Raw genomic sequence first — 26337 nt, 5'->3', positions numbered from 1 at the left:
TAAAAAGAAGTCTTTGCCGTAACTGGATAGGTAATTCCTGAGTGAGAAAGAGCAGAGTGGTTAAGCCTCCAGGGTCACACGTGAACTGCGAACAGCCCAGCCTATAGGAAATCAGGAGTTCCAAAGCAACAGAAAGGTCAGAACGCTAATGCTCTGAGACAGAGGCAATGAGCAGACTTACAAAGAAGGTATTCTAAACTCTCAAGTGTGTTAGAAAGATCAAAAAGCAGAAAGTTAGAATTTCTGGGTATAAAAATAAGTAACATTTTTGTATTTACATACTCATTTTTAAGTGAATTCATACCAATACGTTAGTTACCTTAACTGCAGCATTTACACCTTTAGCTCTGATTTTCAGAGTAGCCAGTGTCAACGTAGAAACCCAACTGCTGAATATGAGATCGTCTCAAAGATGCTTATTTTGGCAAAAAATAAAGGGGGAAAATGTCTAATAGTAGATTGATTAAATAAATGTTTTTGTCCTTATAGTGGGATAATATACAGACATTTAAAATGACGGTATAGGGCTCCCCTCGTGGCGCAGTGGTTGAGAGTCCGCCTGCCGATGCAGGGGACACGGGTTCGTGCCCCGGTCTGGGAAGATCCCACATGCCGCAGAGCAGCTGGGCCCGTGAGCCATGGCCGCTGGGCTTGCGCGTCCGGAGCCTGTGCTCCGCAGTGGGAGAGGCCACAGCAGTGAGAGTCCCACGTACGGCCAAAAAAAAAAAAAAAAGGTATAAAATAGATAAGCAACAAGGATATACCGTACAGCACAGGGAATTATAGCCATTATCTTGTAATAACCTATAATGGAGTATAATTTGCAAAAATACCAAATCACTAAGCTATATACCTGAAACTAATATAATATTGTAAATCAACTGTACTTCAATTTAAAAAATTAAAGAAAATTAAAAAAAAACACAGCTCCCTGGGCCTCCCTGCCCTCTGAGATATGATTAAAGACTCTTGTGGACTTTGGACCTGGGAAGCAGCATTTCAACCAGCTCCCTGGTGATTCTTTATTTGAGAATCGGCAACAGAGATGGAAAAGCATGGGTGGGAAGTGGAAAGGTCGTTGGAAATCTGCCTGTGTATAAGACTATTAAATCGCTTCTACCAACTGCTTCTGTCAGGTGCAGGGTCAACTACAATTTTAGGGAAAGAAATGCTTACCTTTGGTTCAAACAACCCTGGTAAGAAATAACACCTGAAAAGAGCTCACTCCACAAACTTCAGTGCAGTCCCATGCTCTTACTCATTGAAACAAACCTCTCTTAGCAACCAAACAATGAACCTTTCTGTTCATAGCAGCTTAGCATTCAGCCAACAGAGTCAGAATACAATCCAGTTACTGGAAATCCCCGTAAAGAGCCTGGGCGGTTAACCTGAATCTCACCTAGGACTCAGCAACAACTAGAGCCTGAAGGCGTCTAAGTGTATTTTACCTAAATTACTGACCAAACAAACAGACCGCTGCGATGCAGCATCGAGCATGCTGGGACCCCTTACCAATGAAATATCTGATACATTGCACAAATGCTAATGCCAGCAACTACAAAGAAAGTAAATGGAGACTATTTCTACCAGTGGAAGCCCCCTCCTCCTTCCGAGGGCCTCACCTGCATCAGCTGTTCCTCCCATACCACTGTGCGCAAGTTTCAAATTGAACTAGAAAGAGGAAAATAAATCAGAGCGCCCAGGATCAATGGCCTGCTCAAAGCCACGTAAGGCACGTCCTGTGCTGGAACCCCAGAATGCACACATCTGCCGGTGGGATTTCACCATCTTATCTTCAGAACAGTGCTGCTTCCTCTCGACCTGGCATCATAACTGGTGAGACGGTTTATTCCTGTAGAAAATAGTCCAGTCCAGGTTGAAGCTGCAAGGGTCATCCGGTGACTCACCACTCCTGCCCAGGATGCAGCTGAAGGATGAGGGCTGAGTGTTCAGCTACCTATGTCAGCACAATCACCGTCAACAAATGCACAGCAAGTGCCAGTACACCAGGAAAGCTTTACATTTAAACAAGGTTAACACAGGTGCAGACGCCGGCAGATGAGGCTCTGCCCCTCTGGATTTGCACTTTCCGATCTCTCCTGTGCCAGTGCGAAGGGAAGTGTCTGCTGAGGGAAGGGGCCCAGGGTCGAAAAGAAACTGCGTGGATGAAGCAAACGCATAAAGAAAACAATAAATGTGAATAATGCCTATTTTCCCATCCCCTTCCTCTTGTGTTTGATACAGGTCACAAAGTAATCCAAGCAAAGCCTCACATTGGGAAACAATGACATGGGTGCAGGATCCCATAGAATGTGGATGAGAACACAGTAAATTCTGTGATTCAGGCAGATTTTTTTTTAATGCCTTTTTTAAATTTAATTTTTATTCTACGCTGGAGTATAGTTAATTTACAATGTTGTGTTTCAGGTGTACAGCAAAGTGATTCAGTTATACATATTTATATACATATATCCATTCTTTTTCAGATTCTTTTCCCATATAGGTTATTATAGAATACGTAATAGAGTTCTCTGTGCCATACAGTAGGTCCTTGCTGATTATCTATTTTATATATAGTAGTGTGTATATGTTAATCCCAACCTCCTAATTTATCCCTCCCCCCAACCTTTCCCCTTTGGTAACTGTAAGTTTACTTTCGAAGGCTTGTGAGTCTGTTTCTGTTTTGTAAATAAGTTCACTTGTATCATCTTTTTAGAGTCTACATATAAGTGATACCATATGATACTTGTCTTTCTCTGACTTACTTCACTTAGTATGATAATCTCTAGGTCCACCCATGTTGCTGCAAATGGCATTATCTCATTCTTTTTTATGGCTGAGTAATATTCCATTGTATGTATGTACCACATCTTTATCCAATCCTCTGTTGATGGACATTCAATGTCTTTTCAACACTAACAGAAGTTAAGATTTTCAAGACTGGTGAGGAACTAAGACACAAATTTATCTGGCTCCTGATGGAAAGCAGCAGGAAAGTTTTTAAGCTTGAATGAAAATGGCCAACTAATCTTATCAGCTAACTACAAAAATGCTTCCCACACTCCGGGGCATCTGAAAAAAATCAGTCCCTGTTCTAAGTGCTAGTCACCTGAAGCCACAGTTCCAGCAAGTGATGCCATGGGAAGGCACCGCTGACAGCAGGGCTCACATAGAAAACTCTGGGGTCGTGGGTTCCTAAAACATCAGCCATAGTTTTAAAACAAAGAACACTTGCAGTCTAAAATAACGGCTGAATCCAAACCCACAAAATGGGCCTCCTGGAGTCTCCTCCTCTCTGCGGGTGGAAACCCCAAGTCAACTCCACATCTGGCACTGCATGGAAAATGTGCATCTTTACTGTTCATGGCCAGGAACCAAGAGGCCATTCTGAACGGGATGCTGACTCACATCTGCCAAGGCACACTGACTGCACAGAGAGAACAGATTTCATTTTGTTTGATAAAGGACTCAGGAGGCCCTCCAGGCAGGGCTGACTGACTAGTTAGAAGATAAAGGAAAACTGCCCAGATCCGCTCCTTATCTAGATCATAGGTAAAACTGGGACTTGGCTTAGGTTACTGGGCATATCAGTATCAAACCTCAGAAATCATCTTTACAACAAGGTCACAGGCAGGCCACAGAGAGAGCAGAAGGCACAGACCCATGGGTTTTATTTTATTATAATATTGATAGTATCAACCATTCACTGAGTACCTACATGCCAGGCATTTTACAAGGTGCTTTGTACAAAGCTCTCTTGCAATTGTCATCGTGTCCATGTGCGATGGGTGTTAGTGTCATCCCCATTGTACCAATGAGGAAAAGACGAGGACTCACCCAAGGTCACACAAGCAAGTCACTTGCAGAGCTGGGATTCAAACCAGGATTAAATATCTACGTTGGGCTATTCTGCCTCCTATTACACAAAATAATCCAAAACTTGAAAATAAGGCAAAAGGAAGGGAACATGTCTTCCCAGTGTGGCTAAAAGGCCCATCCAAGACTGTTTCTCCAGGGCACGCTCTCACTCAACTTGCTACGCACTACTGATTATGGCATAGGCTCTATGGGGTTATGTGTTAACTTGTAGATTTTGGTCCAGTAGAAAGGATAGCCCCCCCAAGATTATGGCTTCAGTGCCCTGAAGGACATTAACGGCCTTGTATCCAGCCTAGCAATCTTCTTCCAACATTCTTTCCTCAGTGTCTATAAACACCTAGACTCTCAAATTTCCCTTTTAACCAGCCCTATCTCAATGAATTAAATGTTTGCCATGTGTTTATCCTATATCTCTATGAGTCATGTTTGTACCTTTCTGAATTATAATTTGGTACGTCTTTATACCACACTCCTCCATCTTGCTACTAAAAAGGACTGGAGACAGTAACGTGTCTTTTTGTCTACAGAACTGGACTTACTCTTTAGACCATACAAATGTACACCCATTGAATAATCCGTAGATAATGATTTGCCACCCAGTAACAATGCGTGGCCACTGAGCTAACCCAACTGAGGTTTTTTTCAAGAGAAAGAGCTAGAAGACTCTTTCCTGGAAATAGCCATTCATAACTCAGTGGGAGCCTAAAATGCCAGTAAGAGTGATTTTAGAGACAGAGAAACACATGCACGCACAGAGACACTCACACACACACTGTTGCCCAAAGTACCCTTCCCACCATCTGCCACGGTGCTGCCTGGCCCGACTCAAGGAAAGCGTGGTTTAGCTAAGTGCCTAAGAAGAGGATTGGGCCCAGAAATCAAATTTCTTCTATTTCCATTCTGCTCTGGTCTCACCTCAGCTGAGTCCCTTAGAAAGGATTTAAGTACAGTCTCCTTGGTAATCCCACTGGGGTATTTTAATAATCTGGAACCCTGTCTGCCTTCTGTGCATAATTACATTTCTGAGATACTCTACAGGACCAGCAGGAAAACACAAAGGCCACTACTGAAGATCGAAATCAAATAAAATTGCAAATGAAGGGTTATGCATAAAATGAAAGCACCAATTTGTGCCCTGTTGCTCTACCAGCTTCCTGAGTCAGAAAGTAAAAAAATCTGAACAGATGTGAAAGAAACTGATACCCGCCCTGAACTCAGCTGACAGAGAAGTTACTAGTTATTGTCTCAGCACTGCTGACACCTGAACGTGGTGACTTCCATCGTCCCTGGGTATCACCGGTATTCGGATTTCCTCATGGAAAAGAGGTAACCATTTTTTACAGAAAAAAAAAGGCTGACAGGCAGGCAACACAGCCGATGCCTACAATGAGAAAGGCACCAGGGACTCCTTCACCCATGTTTCACAGGCTCCTTGGCATGAGTCTGGCATCTACCTACCCGAGTAGACAATGATCATCTTGAAAAAAATCAGAAAATCTGTGCCCAGAGTAAAGGTGGCTGTGACTCAGCACTGGTCCCTCTTTGTTCCCAGCAGTGCTGTAAGATGAGAATTCAGTCTAAAGTGAGCTTGAACACAAAAGGAAAGTCCTCATCAACGGGAAGGTTTTGTTCCCTCCTGTTCACTTCCAGGATGGTTAGAGTGAGAAGGCCCTGGGCTACGTGGGGCAGAAAGGCCTTTCCCACAAGCCTGCTCACACTCAGGCGTGGGGGTTCTGAGTTTGGGCCCACACCTCCGATGCCGCTCCCGTGGGAGAGAAGCTACTTTTCAGAGCCAATCTGCCTCCTGGCATCTTCAAGAGAATACATTCCTGGTCTTCCCTGGTGGCTCAGTGGTTGAGAGTCCGCCTGCCGATGCAGGGGACACGGGTTGGTGCCCCGGTCCGGGAAGATCCCACGTGCCGCGGAGCGGCTGGGCCCGTGAGCCACGGCCGCTGGGCCTGCGCGTCCGGAGCCTGTGCTCCGCAACGGGAGAGGCCACAACAGTGAGAGGCCCGCGTACCGCAAAAAAAAAAATACATTCCTCATTGCTGTCTCAGCTAAATGAATATACCTCCAGGTGTGCAGGTGAAACCAAAAATACACATCCTGGCTTGCTTCCCACTGCCATGGGATGTTAAGTCTTTCGGCCATGCTGGAAATCTTAAGCAGCTTCATTTCCAAAGTATAAGAAAAAAAATAAGCGCAGAAACTTGTTGCCGTTATGCTTCTATACTTGTGCTTATGAGGGAGGGAAAAATCACCCGCTTCTGCACCCCTTCCGGAGAACACAAATACTGCTAAAATCAAAACTGGCAATAATGACAGGGCAATTCATTACCCTCCCCTTCCAGAGAGAGACCGAAGCTGTACCAGTTTATTGGCACTTACAATAACTCTGGGGTTGTGCTGCTTCTAATTACAATCTATTTTATGTAGTCTAGATTCATCCTTTTCTAATTTAGCTGACTTTCCTTTCTAGTTATTTGGACCCATATGGTAAACCATTCACAGCTGTGTTGTACACTCTGCAGTATATATTTAACCCAAGGCCAAGCTAGACCAAGAGACTCCTACAGATTTAAGTCTCAGAAACCTCTTGTTAATTAAGCAATATTACTACTTTTGCATGGCTTTATTCAGTTTCTAACTAGACATTAATTAAGGTAAGTAATTGCAGAGCCTACCTCAAGCCAGAGCATACACAAAGCAATCATCCATTTGGTTTAGGTGACATGCTCAGGGAGCACTGAGATCCCTTCAAACCAAAACCAAAGCAAACTTACAAGTGTGAGCTAAATTCATTTTGGAAAAAAGGATCAAAGCTTACTAGGGGACTGTTAATCCTTCGGGGATATGGTCCGGATTCTGGAACTGCCTTCTGCTGCCTTCTCTTGCCAGCCATATAACCTGACTCTGCACTCACCTGTATGCTGGTATCTGTGTACATTTTCACTACTATTCAGGTTAAATATGTACTTTTTCACATGATCCCAGGGGCCTGGGCATTAGAAAAGTTTAATGAAATAAAGTTGTTGCCCTCAAGGAGCTCCCTCAAGGAGCTCACTTTCTGGTGGGAGAGACAAACCCATAGATAAATAACTATAACACAATGTGGCAAGAGCTATAAATGAGATGAAAGTATCATGAGACACAAATCAAGGAATAAATGATTCTGCCTCCCACTTAGAGAAAGCTCGGAGAAGAGGTGGTGCACCAGCTCGGGCCAAGATGAGTGGGAACTGCCTGGATGTCAGAAGTGCGCCAACACTCACACTAGAAGCGGGCTGCACACTCCCGAGAGAGCAAAGGCTCTGTCTGTGGCACCGAATAGCCTGGAGATGAAGCCAGACAGAGAATCTGCAATGGATGAGGCAAGGAAGCCCGTAAAAATAAGGACAGGGACTTCCCTGGTGGCGCAGTGGGTAAGACTCCGCACTCCCAATGCAGGGGGCCCGGGTCAGGGAACTAGATCTCACATGCATGCCACAACTAAGAGTTCACGTGCCACAACTAAGGAGCCCACCTGCAGCAACTAAGACCCGGCACAACCAGATAAATAAATATTTTATAAATAAATAAGGACAAATGCCCTAGCAGCCCAGGTGAGAGATAAGGGCAGAGGAGAAGGGAGGGATAAGAGCTGTTTTGGGGCCTTCTGACCAGTCTAGGCAGCACCAGCCTATAGATCTCACCCAGGTCTGCCCCTCCTAACTCTCCCCACTGCAGGCCTGCCTCGGTGTGCAATCCTTGGGTTTAAGAGCAGTGAGTAACCCTAGGCCACAGCTGACTTGCTCACAGCCCTTCTGCCTGCGAGTACTCGGATAGGGAAGCAGACATACATCAGGCAGTACAGGTAATACCCAGCATGCTCTACACTCCGCACATTGTGCACACACACCTGGGCTACCCTGAGAGGGGAAGCCCAGAGGGTCATCTTTTCACGGTCCCTTGGCTTTGTGTCAGCGTTTGAGGTTTACCCTGTTTCCTTGGATGTCAGGGAAACACCAATTAATTTGCATTGTATTCTCCTGGAAAAGGGTTTGAGAAGGAGCCAGTTAACGTGGGGCATGAGCTTCCTAATTACACTTAAAGTGAAAGGCATTCTAAAAGGGAAGGTAAGATCTTAATTAGCTCATTTTTTTTAAACTAGTGTTAGTATCTAAAAAGATCAAGGGGAAGGAGAAAAAACCAAAAGGGATGTGAGTTTCCCAACTACAGCTGACCCTCGAACAACTGGAGGGTTTGGGGTGCCAACACCCCCAACAGCTGAAAATCCACATATAATTTATAGTCGGCCCTCCTTATCCTCAGTTCCATATCTGTGGATTCAACCAACCTCTGACCGCGTAGCACCGTAGTACTTAGCGTTGAAAAACCTCCACGTGTAAGTGGACCCACACAGTTCAAACCCATGTTGTTCAACTACGATGACTTCATTTTTGTTTTTAATTTAGTTTACTGCTTTCCGTTATGAAGGTAATACATGTCACCACAGAAAAATTGGAAAAAACAGAATATACCGAAAACACAGGAAAAGAATCAATTACCCATAATTCTATATATCAGTTAATAATGCCTTTTATCTTTCTTTCTGACATAAAAAAAAATTGTGGTGGTATCATCATACTGTATATACTATTTTATGTCCATTTCCTACGCAACGGACACATTTACGGTGAAATATGAGTGTTCCAAAATTGACTGTGGTGATGGTTGCACAGTTCAGTGAATCTACTAAAAAAGACTGAATTGTACATTTTATAAAGGTGAATTGTATGAGATGTGAATTGTATCTCAATAACAATGTAAAAAAATTGTTTACAAACTTTACTTTTCATGTCTTGGTGACATTCTACAGACATTCTATACAATATAAAGGCAGTTACCATAATGTACTAAGTCACTCTCCAACTAGAAGATGGATCTAGGTTTGTCACCATCATAACCAATGCTGATACAGCACAGGGAGATCAGCTCAGTGCTTTGTGACCACCTAGGGGGGTGGGATAGGGAGGGTGGGAGGAACCGAGATGCAAGAGGGAAGAGATATGGGGACATATGTGTATGTATAACAGATTCACTTTGTTATAAAGCAGAAACTGACACACCATTGTAAAGCAATTATACTCCAATAAAGATGTTAAAAAAAAGTAATAACCAATGCTGATAATAAAATCTTTGTTACAACTCTAAGCTCTGTATAGCTATCATAGTCTTTCCTCTCGAGTTTCCTAGAAGGATTTAAGGTTCTAAATATACCAACAATCTAGAAACTATTTTAAAGGACCAACAGACTTAACTCAAGAATAATCAGTTACTCTTTAAAATCACTAGGCATCAAAAACAAATAATAAAAAGCAGTCTTAAGTGGGACCCACTGGGCATTAAGTTTGGGAGAGAAGAAGACAGGAGACCAAAAGCTGGACCCGCAAATATAACATGTATCTGATACCCATAGAATCACAGCTAGAAAACGTTCTCATGCCTGAAAACAACTCATGGCAAAGTAAAAAGTCCAACCCTGGCAGGTGGGTAGCATAACACTGGGGTGCTTGAGAGCACAGCCCTGGGGCTGGAAAGAGTCATGTTAAAACCCCTATGTGAACCACAGCCAAGAGACCTGGAGCATGTTAATCCTAAATTATATCCGCCATAAATGGGGATGACAGCACCCTACACGAGAGGACTAATCTGAAGTTCACCTAGGAAGAATGTTCCTGAAGTGCTTGGTGCCACGCCAGCCCATAATCAGCAGCACTCAATAAGCAGCTGCAACCCTAATAATGGTGATGTCATCTGCACTTGACCAAACTGGAATGCAGGAATCCAGATCTTAGCCCTCCAGATGTTTCTGCTTAGAAACTACAGTATTTTTCTAACTCAGAAAGCGCCTGAAGGTATTTTTATTACCCTGGGAGTTTCAGCTGTTACCAGAGTTCATTTGTGCAATCTTTACATTCCAGTGTGCTAAAAGCTTTCTCATGCAGGGATAAAAGCAGCCTTTGTCTCAAGCTTGTAAAAGGCACCATCTTTGTCAGATGAGTTAACTGTTAAACTTCCGTTATATCTCTACAATGGCTAGTTGGGAAACCCCAGGAATGCAGACACATTCAAATAGTGAGAAGGTGAGTTTTTAGGAGAGCAGATTGCATGCGTGTGTGTGTGTGTGTGTGTGTGTGTGTGTGTGTGTGTGTTAAGATGACATATTTTGAGTATTATATATATGCCAGGCACCATGCTAAGTGCTTCCTACTTCACAACAACCCTGTGAGGTGGGAACTTTCATTAGCCCTCCTTCTACAGTAAGGAAGCTGAGGCTTAAGAAAGTTAAATGTTTTCCCAGAGTCAGACAGCTAGTAAATTAGTGGTAGAGCTAAGATTTGAACCCACGAACACATATGCTCTCATCCACTGAGCTCCACCAAGTAGAACTGACTGCAGGGAGGTAAGCCCTGCAGATTTTAGTTTCATTTTCTGATTAGTGACTTCCTGACTTCCCAGCCTGGCCTTTGACAAGTATGGTCATTTAAAAGCACCAAAAAAGATGGCTTTTTGAAGGCAGTTAGTTGTCCAGGCCGCGCGTAGTGGGAGGTGCCCACAATGTCCCCATGGAAACGAAGGCTGCTTTGAGGCCAGTGATGCAAACCTATGTCCTATTAGAACCACAGGACGTAAAGGATCTTTCTGCACTCCTTCCTATCCCTGGAAACACAGTCACCAGTTTTTCCAAGGGTTCTAGGAAAAGTGACAATGCAATTTATCCTGCAAAATAAGACAATTCGGAGGGCGAAAGGGGGCACAATCAGTAAATATGCCGGCATAACGGGGACACATGTACACGCCAATTTTAGGGCCCCAGGTCACCCTGACTGAGGTCCCCAGTCTCTCAGTGACCCGTATGTGCATTGTATGCATGTGTCAATAAGTAAAAACACTCCATCATCCTCATGTCCCACAACTCGTCAGCAGGGGATGAACAAGCACCCGCTCTGGCTGCTGGATCACATACGAGTCTCAATCTAGCCTCATATGAAAAGAAGCACTTTGTCCGAAAGGGGAAAAGAGTGTGGTGAATCACAAGCATCACCACGATAACCACAGTGTTTCCAAGGGTCCGGGGATGGGGCAACCCCAAGGGCACAGGCGTCGTTAACGTAGGCCAAAGAAGTCTGAACGCTGGCTTTCGCGGATACAGAAAACAGCACGATGACCTGAACAGGCCCTGGCTCAACAACTCTTACCCAATTAAATGCTTTATCTGCTTTATTTCAGAACAGAGGCTTTTATGCCTCCTTGTCCTCTCTTACTCATCCTGGAACTCTAGGAAATACAGTCATCCCGACAGCTCTTCAAACCCAAGCTCCAGGCCTAAGGAGGGGCGTAATAACTTGTGGAGCTAATAAAAAAAAAAAAAAAAAAAAGAAGTCTGAATTTCTCACTCATTAGATCAATCTGAGATCAAAGCAGTAAAATGTTCCCAGCATTTTTCCAAGAAATGTAATAAAATTCAAGGGGATTTAGGATCACCATGACCAAATTCTTCCTTATAGAAGGGGCAGTGAGGCCTCAAAGTGAAGAGCTCAGCCCAAAGCACACACCCAGGGGATCAGACCTCCTGACCCTCAGCTAAAGCCTATTTCCACGTCACTATGCTATTCGGTTATTTAGTTTCTCATGTTTTAAATCTTCTCTCCGAAGAGAGGAGGGAGGGAGGGAGAAAGAGGGGGAACGAAGGAGAGAAGGATGGGGTGGGGTAGGTTTCGATCGCTCCATTAAAGCTTGATGACGATTTCAAATGACCAATATATGAAGATTCAAGAAAAGAGACTAAAAACCCTTTGGTCAGTGTTTGACAAGGAGGACACGTGTATGGCCTACCTTTAGTCTTGATGGCTGTCTCAATGTTCAGAGCATCCCGCTCAGCATCAAAGTTGGTGTATGCTTTGACTGACCCATACGCACTTGGAGGCGTGGAGTGCTGAGGTTAGAAGACAAACACACTTCAATCACACATATTTAAAATCCTCTTGTTGCAATGTCAATTCCTAACCTTTTTTTTTACTATTGTTTCTTTTAATAATTCGCATCACTCTTAGGCTAGGTAACTCAGTAAGTATATTAACATGCCATCACACAAAGGATACGAAACTTCCTTATTTCTAATGAGAATTCTTCTTCAAAGGCTCAACTAGTTTAGAATATGATAAATCTATTTCTACATTTCATCTTACTTTTCATGCAAGCTCAAAGGCGGAAAACGCAAAGCTGGGCACTTGAAAACACCTGTTTCTTTGCGGAAGGCTTTGAAGAGCATGAAACTGGGCTGGCCAAAATTTGAAACAAGCTGGAAATGTGGAAATGCCTGAATGACAAGTGGGTTTAGCCAAGTTTTTGCTACAGGCACGTGAATTTCCACTGGCCTATATCATTGAGCTCACAATTCTTTAAAAAGCAAATGTAGAATGCCTGCCTGCCTGTCTCGGACTATGAGGTAAGTGAGGCAAGAATCTTCTTCCTGCATCCCCCACCTCTGGCCACCGCTGTGGAACCAAGGTGGTCAGGCCACATGGCCCACATCCTCTTCGTATCGGCCAGGTTCCGCCTGTTTTCTCTACTCTCTCTACCCTCCACTCTGCTGTCTTTAACACGATCCCCTCTGCCTACTACTCGTCCTAGTATTTTTTTTCCTCACTGCCCTTTAAACCACGGGTTCTTCCTTTCTGGTGCTTTTCAAAGCCCATCACCCTTCCAGATCTGATGGACCCTCCCCAGCTCTCCCCACCCCAGACTGAGGTAAGGACAACAGCATGATTCTACACCAGGTCTCCTCTCCAGAGTGTTAACTTCTCTCCTTTGAAATGCACTTACAGCTCTCCTCCTCCCTGCTATCCAGTCGCAAAGCAAAGGACAGACAAAACAGGACTGACAATGTTCTTTAGGTTGGCTGATGGCCAGTGGACCCATCCACCACTGCACCGCCTTCAACGTCAAGGCTCCCCATCCCCGCCTCCCCACACTGCACACCTCCCATCACATCATGACTCCGTCTAGGCTCAGTTTCTGGGAATAGTCGGAGACTGAGTTGCCCTGACTTACCTTTCCACCCACACGCATCACGTTACAAGGCACCCCAGCATTTATTAGCAGTGAGGCTGTGCAGGTAAACAACTAAGATGCCATCCTCCCAAATGTCTCCTAGCACAAAGCCACAAATCTAAGTTCAGGGCTGGACAAAATGTTTCAAAATGTACTTGTGACCATCTTGGCCAAATAGTAAATCCAGTTAATACATATAACTGAAACACAGTGGATTATCAAGGTGTTTCCGTATAATTTCACTACTTAAACTTTCCAGTAAGATTAACTCAATGGGAATAGAGCACACATTCAGGAAAAGGTAATGACAAAGTGTTATTCTGAAATACTTACTATACATGCTATGGTGGCTACAAAATGAGGACAGAAATCTAAGGGAACACATTTTCCTATTTATTAACAATGCTATCAGTTATTTACAAAGGCAGGCAGTCTGGCCATCGAGCCATATCAAATATGGCTTCAGATATCAGGTGCTATGTCAACTCATCCCCAAAACAACAGTGAGTAGGGAAAAGCTTTACGTAATTTTATAGTATCTCTGGAAATAAAATTAAATGGATAATTGAACTTATTACCTGTAAAATTCATTTATCTGAAAATCAAGTTATGGAGGCCAAAGTGATGTTTCTCTTCCCTCAAAGTATGGGGGAATACATGACATTGTCTATTGCAGTCCCATCTCTCCACAGAGAAGCACATCATACTAGAGTAACTTCAAAGGCCACGTGAAAAGCCCTCTGATGAAACCCGATACTAAAAATGATCGAATGATCTGATCCATTAAGAAAAAACTTATTTAGCTCTTGGACTTGTCTGGACCTCAACACGCTGCTTGTATGGTTGCCAGCAACAGTGTGCACAAGGTCCAAGAAGCAAGATGACAACGAGGTAGGCGTTACATTCCATACAACCTGTGCTCGCACCAACATCATCCATCTGAATGTTTTATCGGCAAGCACCCGAGACAGAGGGTTCTGTACCACAAGACCCAAGCTGCTGTCAACCCACTGGAGTGCTTCTTTGCATTTTAATTTCAGTGAGAGCGTATTTTGAAATATCTGGAAGATATGCCTACAAACCAGTGTCACTGCTGAGTTTCTGTAAAAGCCAGTTCTGCCAAGATAACCTGAAAGATGATAGTTTACATATTCATAATTTATACTCTACTTTATTCTAAAAGCATTTGCAATGACTTATAATTTTGCATACAGCTTTTAAAATTTTTGACTGTAAAACAAAAAAGCAAATGTATCAGAATTTCCAAGTTCCTGTGAAAGACAATTAAGTCTGAGCTACTTGATAGTCAAAGCAAAAAAGGCAACAAGATGAATTATAATACTTCTATTATTTAGTTAAAAAAAAAAATCTATATATTTTGAAGAAAAGCTTTCCCAGGTACTAAATTTTAAAAAGTCCTTGTCTGGAATAACTCTCTGGACACTATAAGAAGTCCAAAACATGCAGGATCATTTTCAATATGGCTATAGCTTATGCCAACCATTAATAAAATCTGAGGGCATGACATTAAAAATCCTGTATCAATGAGTACCTACTGTAGAGCACAGGGAACTCTACTCAGTGCTCTGTTGCGACCTAAATGGAAAGGAAATCCAAAAAAGAGGGGATATATGTATCCGTATGGCTGATTCACTTTGCTGTATATCAGAAACTGACTGACACAGCAGTGTAAAGCAACTATACTCCAATTAAAAAAAAAAAAAAAAAAAAAAAGGTCCTCGGGCTTCCCTGGTGGCGCAGTGGTTGAGAGTCCGCCTGCCGATGCAGGGGACGTGGGTTCGTGCCCCGGTCCGGGAAGATCCCACATGCCGCGGAGCGGCTAGGCCCGTGAGCCATGGCCGCTGAGCCTGCGCGTCCGGAGCCTGTGCTCCGCAACGGGAGAGGCCACAACAGTGAGAGGCCCGCTAACGCAAAAAAAAAAAAAGTCCTGTATCATCACAATAATTACTACCACTGGCATGTTAAGTATATAGCAGGATAAAATTCCAAGCATCTCAGTGTCACTAGTGTCTGTCCAATTTTAATGTGATGCCAAAACAGTTTCTGGAGCCATACCATTTCTTTCAAATGGAACTACTAGGAATAGCTAAAGTACTGGGGAAGACAGGGAAGCAAGGGGATTCCGGGAATGACTGTCCGAATTTTGTCCTCATTTTCCTTAGAGGTACAAGGAAAGGAAGAGGCACAGCTACCCAGAGAGATGACCAATTTGCAAAAATTACACAAAGTGAAAATGATATACTTACATCACCCTCCAAGCTGAGCTTGCAGAGAATTTCATGAACGGTAGACATTTTGAAAGAAGCTGGAAAAAAAAAAAAAGTACAATTCTTTATTATGAAGAGGCTTTCCTTTCCCCCGAAGCGCAGTGATTCATTATACTCATCTCTACTTCTTGGGCCATTTCATCTGACGATATTAGAGTAATTTTTGCAAATAGATGCAATTCCTATCTCGTGATTGGGAAAATTAAAGCTGAGAGATGGTTTGCCTTAGGTTTGGAATGGACGACAGAACTAGCTAGTCTTGTTCTTGCCCAGTTTGAAGAGAACCTGAGGAGACTGACTTGTAAATACAAAACCAAAACGTTTCTTCCCAAGACCAGTGCAGCTTGTCCAAACAGGATAAGACTGAATCTTCCAGTTCTCCTAAAAAGTGATAATCTTGTCAAACCAGCCAGTACTGCTGTATTTTTCACCAATAATTTAATATATCATATATAATATATATCCATAGTCTGAAAACTATGGATATGAACTGAAATCAGTAGCATTTTCATGCTGGCTGATTCCTAAATGGAGCCCTTTATTACTATCCATAATTATTCTCTTAGCTCACCAATGCTTAGAAGATATTAAACTGCATGGACATATATACACTACCAAACGTAAGGTAGATAGCTAGTGGGAAGCAGCCGCATAGCACAGGGAGATCAGCTCGGTGCTTTGTGACCACCTAGAGGGGTGGGATAGGGAGGGTGGGAAGGAGACGCAAGAGGGAAGAGATACGGGAACATATGTATACCTATGACTAATTCACTTTGTTATAAAGCGGAAACTAGCACACCACTGTAAAGCAATTATACCCCAATAAAGGTGCTAAAAAAAAAAAAAGATATTAAACTGTTGATGAGAAACACAATGGACAGATTTTGACATTAACTCATCCCATAGAAGACTGATCCTTGTATTTAAGATTCAAAATGGCTGAAGTGAAGTCATCTTTCAGTTAGTACCCTTAATTGGACAGTGATACGACAACGTAACGAACTGGCTTTCCAGCTTTGCAATCACACAGTTCTCGGAATTGATATACCAACCCCTGCCAATAAAAAGTGCTCAACTGGCAAGAAATGTACCTCCACTGAGACAAGACAGCTCATTCAGCCAACAGCCTCCCCAAAATAAAGAAAACAAGAGTAGAGCTGCATCCTCAAACAGTGGGAACGATGTCTGAATTGCAGCAACTCCTGTTTTGGTCTCTTTTTGCTTAATATTCTTTGATCAAGGAAACGGTGCCCATGCAATTCAGCTTTCTTTTCTCTTCCAACAGTTTGCTTAGTCTACGTGTTTTCAGACAGCTGGCTTTGAAGGAATATTTGGACATAGGCATTTGTTAATTTATAGAAGGCGTTGGACTAGGCAGATTCCAGGCTCTGTGTGGGGTGAGTTAGAGGAATTAAGAGAAAAAGATTCGCCTTTATTTGTGGTTATGGAAGGATCTCTACAAGATTTTCACCATGAGCTCTCTCCTACACGACGTCCTTTCTCTTCTTGATGCTTACAGAAGCTTTTTTTTTTTTTTTTTTTTTTTCAGTACGTGGACCTTTCACTGTTGTGGCCTCTCCCGTTGCAGAGCACAGGCTCAGTGGCCATGGCTCACGGGCCCAGCCGCTCCGCGGCACGTGGGATCTTCCTGGACCGGGGCACGAACCCGTGTCCCCTGCATCGGCAGGCGGACTCTCAACCACTGCGCCACCAGGGAAGCCCAGATGCTTATAGAAGCTTTTTAAGCACACGGCAAAAAAGAAAATCACAGCTATTCCAACTCCCCCATTCCCACAACTCTCAGACACTATCACATACACACCCAACCCCTGCAATGCATCACAGCACTGGGATACGATCCTAGTTTGCAGTCATCCTCTATAAATAAACTGTGGTACATCCAGACAATGTAATATTATTCAGCACTAAAAAGAAATGAGCTATCAAGCCATGAACAGACACAAAGCAAACTTAAATGTATGTTACTAAGTGAAAAAAGCACTTTGAAAACGCTACATACTGTATGATTCCAATTATATGCCATTCTGGAAAAGGCACAACCATGGAGACAGTAAAAGGATCAGTGGCTGCTACGGCTTAGAGGGGAAGGAGGGAGGGACGAACTGGCAGAGCGCAGAAGATTTTTAGGGCTGTGATACAGTAATGGTGGATACATGTTATGACACGTTTGCCCAAATCCACAGAATTAACACCACCAAGAATGAACCCTAATGTAAACTATGTGTTTTGAGTGATAAAGATGTGTCAATGTAGGTCCAGCAATTATAACAAATGTACTTCTCTGGTGGGGGATTTTGATAGTTGGAGAGGTTGTGTGTGCATATGGGGGGGGTGCTGGGAATATATGGGAACTCTGACTTCGTAGTCAATTATTCTGTGAACCGAAAACTGCCCTGAAAAATAAAGTCTATTTTCTTTAAGAGTCTTGCTCTGTAGCTGGACTGTCCAATACACTAGCCACCAGCCACATGGGGCTATCAAGCACTGAAAAGTGTCCAGACCATACTGAGATGTGCTGTAAGTGTCAAGTACACACCAGATGTGGAAGAATTAGTATAAGAATGTAAAATCGAAGAATCATCTCCAACTTCAACTTGGGCCAAGAAACATTCTCTAGTGTGTCATCAGGATGCTGCTGGGAATCACCAACGAGGACGTGAGCTCCCCAGGACATGAACCACCTAAGCCCTGGCCTGGACTCCCACCCCCGGGGCTCAGTCAGAACTGGGCTAGGTTTGCAGCGAGGGGTAAACGGTTGTCATCTGCCTTGCAGAATTCTAGTCCCCCCTGTAAACAGCTAAGAAAGAAAAATGTCCAAACAAAAAGGAAACCAACAAGTCAGAGTTGTTTCTGGGTGGATGAAATTCCACTTATTTATTAGATCGGTTACTTCACATGGGTTCTGAGGTTTAGGAAATCGCAACTTGCAGAGGCGGGTAAGTTTCTGCCAGGGAGTTCTTTCAAGTTGCCTTTCCAGCTCCGAGCACTGGCTTGGGAGACAGCTGCCTAACCATGTCCCACACGGACCCCTCCTCAGCATGGTACAAACCAAAGACCATCGGATTCATGTAATCCTTCTCCCACAGGCACAATACAGAGACAGAAAATGGGGATTTTAAAAAGGCTCACAAGTCTTCCTTGCTGTTTAACAGTCGACAGTTGTACTGCTCTTTCACCTCACACGTAGTCAGTCCTACGTGCCACTACCAACTAGATTCCTCTATTTTATCTCGTCACAATAAATAGTTCAAAATCCATCCTTCCGTGATGTTCTCTTACTCCAGCTCCGTCCAGCCCTGTGTACTCCCCAGCAAAAGTGGACCTCAACCAAACTGTTCCTTGCTTCTCCCCAAACACACCGTAACTGCTTTAATCCACAGCACCTTGATTTGTGTCTCCTGCCTCATCTCCTCACCCTTGTCTCTTCTTCTGATTACAGATGCTGCCCATTCCTCAAGTCACCACACCTCTGGCACCTGCTCCAATGGGGTGGCTGCAGCCCACATTCCCCGGCACTGCCTCTCCCACCTTTCAATGCCAGAAACACTTTCTGATGCCAGTAGACTTACTCACCACTGAGCAAAAGTGTCCTGAGTTCCTGCCACGCGTGCGCCACATATTCAGATGGCAAATACATAGCACAATTCAACCAAACGGGGGTCTCATATGCCCCAGAGTCCCAGTTCCCCCACAGATTTAAGAGGGCCTCTGCACGCTCTAGGTGCTAAATAAACGGTCAGAAATGAGTTGCTATTTTGCATAATGAACATTTATATTTATATTGTTGATACTCATTCTGTAGGAAAAGAATGTCACAATAACCAAAAAAACAATATCCATGAAGCTTGGGATTACTCCATGCAAGTGTCTTCTGTATCCATATAAACATTGCCTACTCCATGCAAGCTTAAGGGCAAACACATTTTCACCTTAGAAATAAAACACGGCCCTCAGGACTTCCCTGGTGGTCCAGTGGTTAAGACTCTGCGCTCTCAATGCAGGGGGCCCGGGTTCGATCCCTGGTCGGGGAACTAGATCCTGCGTACGTGCCATAGCTAAAAGATCCTGCGTGCTGCAACTAAGACCCGGCGCAGCCAAAATAAATAAATATTTTAAAAATAAATAAATATTGAATATAAATATTAATAATAAATATTAAAAATATTATTTAATAATAAATTTTTTTTTAAGCCATGGCCCTCATTTCTTCACTACATCCAATCCGCTGGTTTCTTCATTACATCCTGGTCTCTTCACTACATCCAGTCCCCTGGGAATGCAAAGTCATCTTGCAGACGACTAATTAATCTCCAGAAGAAAGAGTCGGCTGTACCACTTATGTTTGTTAAAACATTAGCTTAATATAGCGCATATGATTAATGAGAAGATGTCAGAGTGCTGCTATCCTTGGAAGCAGAAAGAGAAAGTCTTGGCAGGGCTACTGTAGGTTACAATCACTGGTGACACCCAGGTAATCAATCAACAAGCCCCTAACACACACACACCGGGCCTGCCCCGCATTAAAGGCTGGGAGAGACACACACAAAACTATGAAACACAGACTCCACTCCTGCAGGACTTTGCAGCTCTCTTCCCTTCTCGCCCCAGGAAGACTAGCCCAGGTCACCCAGCTAATGAGTAAGGGAGTCAGGGCCAGGTTCCAGGTCCTCTGACTCTTGAGCCCTTGCCCTTTCAACTTCACCACAGTGGCTCTTCATTCCAAGAGATTAAGACATGGAGAGAGAGAAAGATAAAAGCAGCATGAGTGAGATTGGCTAAGGGTCTGAGAGGTGAGGTACTGACTAGTTTGAGAAGGACACTCACTCACTCTGGAAGGTTCCAGCCAGAGAAACAAGGGAGAGCCTGAGGAGATGGGAGGTGGGAGCGTGTGGCGGGGGGGGGGGGGGGGGGGGCACGGGGTGGGGGTACGGACAAGAGGCCAGGTTTAAAACCAGCCATGTGTAATGTGGTGGCACGTGGGGGGCCTGAGATGTAAGTTTCTGAACTGTGCAGATTTAAGCTTGGCTATGGAAAGGGATTTGATGCCAATACTAAGTAACCATTCACCGCATTTGCTCTGGAGGCTGCATTTTCTTACTGAAACAACAGCTCTGCCTTTTTAGTGTACCTGTTGTTTTTAAGTCTCCATACCATAGGAGACAATTCCACCCCCAGTGACCACTTAGCACACTGAAAAATTCATAAGCGCATTAAAATCAGAACAACCGCTCCGTGTCTGGCAGACCTCTCCACAGACACGAAAATGGCATCACTCTTTCCAACACTACAGCTTCACAAAGATCGCCAACTGGTTTCAACTTGCAAAAAAGAAAAAGAAAAAAATCAGCAAATTCAACCTTTTGATGAGTACCTCCACATACCAGTACCTCTTATTCGCAGGAAAGGGTTGGGTGACTTAGACAAGATTGTTCAAATCGCCTTCTTCAGGGAAAGTGTTTTGTTTAAGAAAATAACTAGAGAAGTACAAGGAGACTCACTGAGAGCCATACCCACTTCAGACTGGCTTGAAATAACGCACCACTGGGAAGGGAACACAGACACTCCACCCTAACAAAGGGAACAGAACAGTTTCCTCTGGCCTTGAAAATATTAATAAATGAGACTGTTAACTGCCTGACTGGAAAAGCTCTTATAGCGCAAAGCTAGACATTAAAGAAATCCGTGCAGCTGCTGGAAATGAAGCAACTTACATCTAACATAAGCACTATCTTAAAGATAAGAGTTTGTCCTTTTTTTTTTTAAACCCAATAGATTACAATGCATTTCACTGTTTCACTTCCAACACACAGTTGCAACAAAAATAGTACAAGTAAAACAGCTTTAACGTCTCCCCGCCCCCCCCAAAAAGTAAAAGTTTGCAAAAAGGTTGAAACAAACAAAAAAGGAAACCTAAAAGTTAGTGCTTCAAATAATAAAAACAAGTGCTACTGAAATGAATGAAGAACCAGCTCCAGAAAGCCCAAATATTAATTCTCACAAACAAACAAAAACACATTGCGGCAGGGCTCCTCTGCCCAGCAGAATCTGAGTATAACCCAGCAGTTTCGTGGTCACACCCACTTTTAAAATGTGGAGTGTTGATGTGTTACTGCAAAACACATCCCTAGCAACCATGATGAATCAATCAGGGGCTGGATGATACAAAGGAGGATTTTTTTAAAACCAAAAAAATGGGGGCGGGTGTGGGGATGGAGGGTTGGGATTCCCCACCAAGCCCTTACTGTGCAGTCCTGGGCCTACAGGACCAGACTGAAATTTTAAACCAAGAGGGGGTAAAAAAAAAAAATGCATGAGTGGGGGGTAGGGGTAGAGCTCCCACTTTATTCACTCTCCACCCCTCCCTCCCAGAGCATTTTTATTTAACAGAACCTTCCTGAGAGCACACAGTTTTCTCCTTGGTTTTTATGGTCTTGATTAATGCCTGAGTCACAGGTGCAAGTCATTCCCCAGAAATCCTGGAATTCTGCCCAGGGGCCTTGATCAAACTGAGCAGGATAGACAGGGTGCTGCACTTGCTCTGGCCTGTCCCTTTTGCTGCCTGATCTGAATCAATATTTGTTTACTAACTCCAGACACACTGTGGCCTCAAGCTCTCAGAGCCTCTCGTTCAATCTCCCGAAGTGGGGTTGGAGTGGGCAGAAAGAGACGTGCAGAAGAATGATGTCACTTGGCACAAAGTACTCTCACGGCTGAGAGATCAAGGTCTTCACATCTACAACTCAATTTCAGTGTTTTATGGCCCAAATATTATATTTCCAATGGGGCCCTGCTGCTTACAGAAAAAAGTCTACACAGCATTCAAGATCTTCCACACTCTGGACTCTACCTACTTTTCCATAAATAAAGCACATGCAAACACATACACACACACACACACACACACACACACACACACACACACAGCTCTACCTACTTTTCCATAAATAAAGCACATGCAAACACATACACACACACACACACACACCCAGCACTGAAGTCAGACTGGATTGGTAATTCTCCAAACATATTCAGCACTGTCCAACTACCTCTAGGCCTGGGTTTTCCAGTTCCCTCTACTGGGAATGCTCTATCTGGATCAGCTGACATCCTCGGGAGACTTCAGGACACAAAAAATCCTGTTACCTTTCTCCTGTGCCTCTCCCTGCTCTGTGCTCCTGTCTCTCTTGGTGTATCTGTGAAATATCAGAGCTGAGGGTACAAAGGCGGTCTTCCATTCTATCTGCCCCCAGGGTTTCTGTCTTATGCATCCCCATTTCCCCATAGGTCTGAGCACAGCGCCTAACACACTGGAGGCGTTCACTCACATTTCTGGATGGTTTACACACACTGGGTCTTTCCACATTATATCTTATTTTCCTTCTTTTCCACTACATTCTCCTTCCTCAATTTCCTTTCTCTTCCTCGGACTGCGTATTTCAAACGCAGCTCCAGTTCTATACATTCAGAGCAGGAGGCTTCAATTCCCAGCCTCTGTTCACACCTTTGCAAAGCCTGGTAGAGCAATTCAGGAGACTGCCTCTTTCTCATACGATATGCAGCTCTTCACCTTCTCCCACAGCTCAACCTCCACCTTTAATACCATCAGGGCCCCTTGGCTCCTAGCTCTGTCCACGGGACAACGTGGAAACGTAACCTACATCTCCTTGTGGCAAGAAAGGCAGGGAAGGAGGCAACAAGGAGGAAAGATTTGCAAGTGGCCTTGGGACTCTGACTTCCTCTGAGCTGGGAGTGTGGGGACTGGGTGTGGCAGAGAGACAAAGGGCAAGGATTCCATGTGACAGCCACTCCCTTGAGTCAGAACTTCCCACACCAAGCCTGGGAGTGTAACTCAGACCACTTACTTAGATGCTACTGACTTCTCTCTGACAAAGACTGAGCTCAGACGGTTTCACAGCTTCAGGTGTACCCTAGGGGAGACTTGGAGGTAACCTCACTGGAGCCGCTGTGAAGAACAAGGCTGGGCATCTCCTGACCCCTACAGCTGACCTGCTCCCCAACAAAAGAGACGGGGACCGCCTCTGGCAACTGGAGGAGGAAAAACAGACCTGACAGTGAAAGAGCAGAAAAAATTTTTTTTAAAAGACTGGAATTTCCTCCTGATGTAGCCTACAACTAGAATAGAGTGTGGCACCAGGGAAAAAGAGGGAGGTGGGTTCCCATATGCATGCAAAAAAAGAACATTCCATTTCTATTCTTTTTTTTTTTTTAATTTACTTTTGGCTGTGTTGGGTCTTCGTTGCTACCCGTGCGCTGGCTTTCTCTAGTTGCGGCGAGCGGGGGCTACTCTTCATCACGGTGCGCAAGCTTCTCATTGCGGTGGCTTCTCTCGTTGCGGAGCATGGGCTCTAGGCGCACAGGCTTCAGTAGTTGTGGCTTGCGGGCTCTAGAGCACAGGCTTAGTATCTGTGGCGCACAGGCTTAGCTGCTCCGTGGCATGTGGGATCTCCCCGGACCAGGGCTAGAACCTGTGTCCCCTGCATTGGCAGGCAGATCCTTAACCACTGCACCACCAGGGAAGCCCTCTGTTTCTATTCTCACAGTCAAATCCAGAAGGCAGGTTAAGTCAATGATAACTTTAAACAACACTTTCCCTAAAGCAAGTAAACTATGACACTCAGGTCTGTGGAACAGCTGGATTAAAGGGGAAATGAGCCCCAACCAAGTTTGGAAACAAATATTAATCTGGGAGAACGTAAAGCTCAAAATCCAATTACTGTCTATACAAATTCACTCGATTTTGTCTATTTTATTTTTTTCCCCACTAGATTTAAAGCCTAAAGAGCAGAGTTTTGTTTTTGTTTTGGTCTGTTTTGTTCAGTGCTATATCCTCAGTGCTTATACTGTAAGTAGAACATAGTAGGTGCTTAATAAATATTGTGGAATGAACAGATGTTTAAGGCAGCCCAAGAGAGCCTGGGAACGGGTTCGTGCCCTGGTCCGGGAGGATCCCACATGCCGCGGAGCAGCTGGGCCCGTGAGCCATGGCTGCTGAGCCTGCACGTCCGGAGCCTGTGCTCCGAAACGGGAGAGGCCACAGCAGTGAGAGGCCCGCGTACCACACACACAAAAAAAAGAGAGCGCCTGGGACTTCTAGTTGTGACACACCCACGCTCAGTTTGTAAGAAATGTCTCAGCAGGCGCACAGACCCACACAAGGGAAGACCAAGAACGAAGGCCAAATTCTAGGCCGGATGGTGCAAGAAGAGCCTACAACCCTCAGAATCAATAGCAATTATAGAAGGATATCTACCTTGCCAGGAAAACTACTTAAATTAGAAATTAGTCAGGAAACCAATGGTCACGACTAACGGCATGTCAATCAATACAGCATTTTTAATAGCTCAGAGGATGTTATTGTGACCCCAGTCCAAGACCAAGCTCTTGCTCAAAGCCAGTGAGTCAGCAGTATTTCCTGGGCATTTGCAACAGGCAAGCCATTTAGCACTGCAAGAAATCACAAAATCTAGGTGGTCCCCTAATCATAAACCTCCAACTAAAAAATGTACATTGATGGTCACACCCTTGCACTGCAGATGCAATCCATACCTCTGGAGAAAGCCTTCACTGAAGATTTGAGATAATAGGTGGAGTCAGAAGTGTTGTATGGGATTGTCTTAACACCACTGACCACTAAGCACACTGAACCTGGCCTCATATGAGATCCTCCTTCACAATGCTTGAATAATATATTATGTGGCTCCTTCCATAGCCTCAAATTCTATAAATTACATGTTTAGGTTTAAAAATGCTCTTGTTATCTTTTAAATAACACATCTCCCCTGGGTTGCTGAGGTTTTCAGGACCACCAACCATTCCTAACGTTGAATATTAATGAATATTGACTGAATCTGCTTGTCTCTAGCTGGGTATGAGAACACTGAAGTGGGAGGGCGGGGGGAGTGCAGCAGAACTGGAGAAGAATGGACAGGCTTTTGTAATATGTGGGGGCGGGGGGGTCCTCCAAGGAGGCAGGAGGAAGAGAGAAAAGTAGAGAGGGTGATAAGGACATCATTTTCCAATTAAAATAATTTAATCAGGGCCAACCTTAAAACTTAGAAAGCTTCCAGTAAAATACTTCCATGATTTACTCTTACATATTATACCTCACCCTCCTCCCACCCTCCCTCCCCACCCACCATCACTCCCATCCCGCAAATTCGGCATGTACTATCAGTACTTTGATATAGCGCGGGTAAGGTAGGCGTTTTCTCGGCTAGCCTGAGAACCTAAGCACCTTCTGTAACATTGTTTCAGTGCTGTAGCGCATTCTGCACTGGAAATGACCAAGTTCCGGACAGGCACAGTACGGCACACTTTTGGACAGAACCCATCAGTACCGTCAGTATGAGCTCAGGGGTCCCGACCCCTGGACTCCAGGACCGTAGGGTTCCTGGTAAAGACCCAGCGTGCCCCACGAAGTTACTGTTCTTTTACCTTTAATAGCTTTAAAATGGCAAATCTTAACACAAAAAGAATGACACTCGGTTTTGGTATGGCACTTAATGTTTCCAGCGTGCTTTACAAATTTATTTTTGAATGAATATGGTTTTTGGAATCTTCGATAATAACCCTATGTGGGGAAAGTAAGAATGTGCATTCTTAGACCACTTTCATAGATAAGGAAATTGATGTCCACACCTTTTTTTTAACTGAGAGTTGATGGAATCCAGGCCTACAACACCAGGCGCTGGAACCCATCTCACAGAGCTACAAGGAGCAGCCCGGGGGGCTACGCCCTTTTCTGTACCCTCTGTCCCTGACTCAATGTCGCATCAGCGCCAGTAAGTCAGTGACGATTCTCCCCACAGAACCACGGGAGAACACTTCCTTTCCTGATGCAAAAGTAGTCAACCAAATAAGAAACTCTCCAGATACACGGAAATCAAAAGTTGCTCTCCTACAAGCTAAGCTAAACAAAGGAGAATGAGGGGAGGTTCTTCCGTTGTTTTGTTTTACTGGGGCAGGAGGTTGCTGCTAAAAACTCCCACCCCTCATCCTCCCCCGACTGCTTCCCTCCTGCTCGTCGGCACAA

The 26337-nt window shown here is 44.2% G+C and overlaps 1 protein-coding gene and 1 non-coding gene across 5 annotated transcripts in view; one reads left to right on the top strand and one right to left on the bottom strand.

The window, feature by feature from the left end:
* ANXA2 (annexin A2) overlaps positions 1-26337 on the bottom strand; it is a 44816-nt gene that overhangs the window by 17332 nt on the left and 1147 nt on the right. For all 4 annotated transcript variants that reach the window (XR_004348448.1, XM_032622636.1, XM_032622635.1 and 1 more), the window contains exons 2-3: positions 15243-15301; positions 11758-11857 (exon numbers count right to left, since the gene is read on the bottom strand). Coding sequence is in view for 3 of the 4 variants with exons in the window: in XM_032622636.1 (XP_032478527.1) it covers positions 11758-11857; positions 15243-15290 (148 nt within the window). In the remaining variant the exon portion in view is untranslated. The remainder of the gene's footprint in view (positions 1-11757; positions 11858-15242; positions 15302-26337) is intronic.
* TRNAE-CUC lies at positions 19243-19315 on the top strand. The gene has a single exon. It is a non-coding gene; the product is annotated as a tRNA-Glu (tRNA).

This window comes from Phocoena sinus, chromosome 2 (assembly GCF_008692025.1).
Source record: "Phocoena sinus isolate mPhoSin1 chromosome 2, mPhoSin1.pri, whole genome shotgun sequence".
NCBI lineage: Eukaryota > Metazoa > Chordata > Mammalia > Artiodactyla > Phocoenidae > Phocoena > Phocoena sinus.
This window is presented reverse-complemented; position numbering and strand designations above follow the sequence as displayed.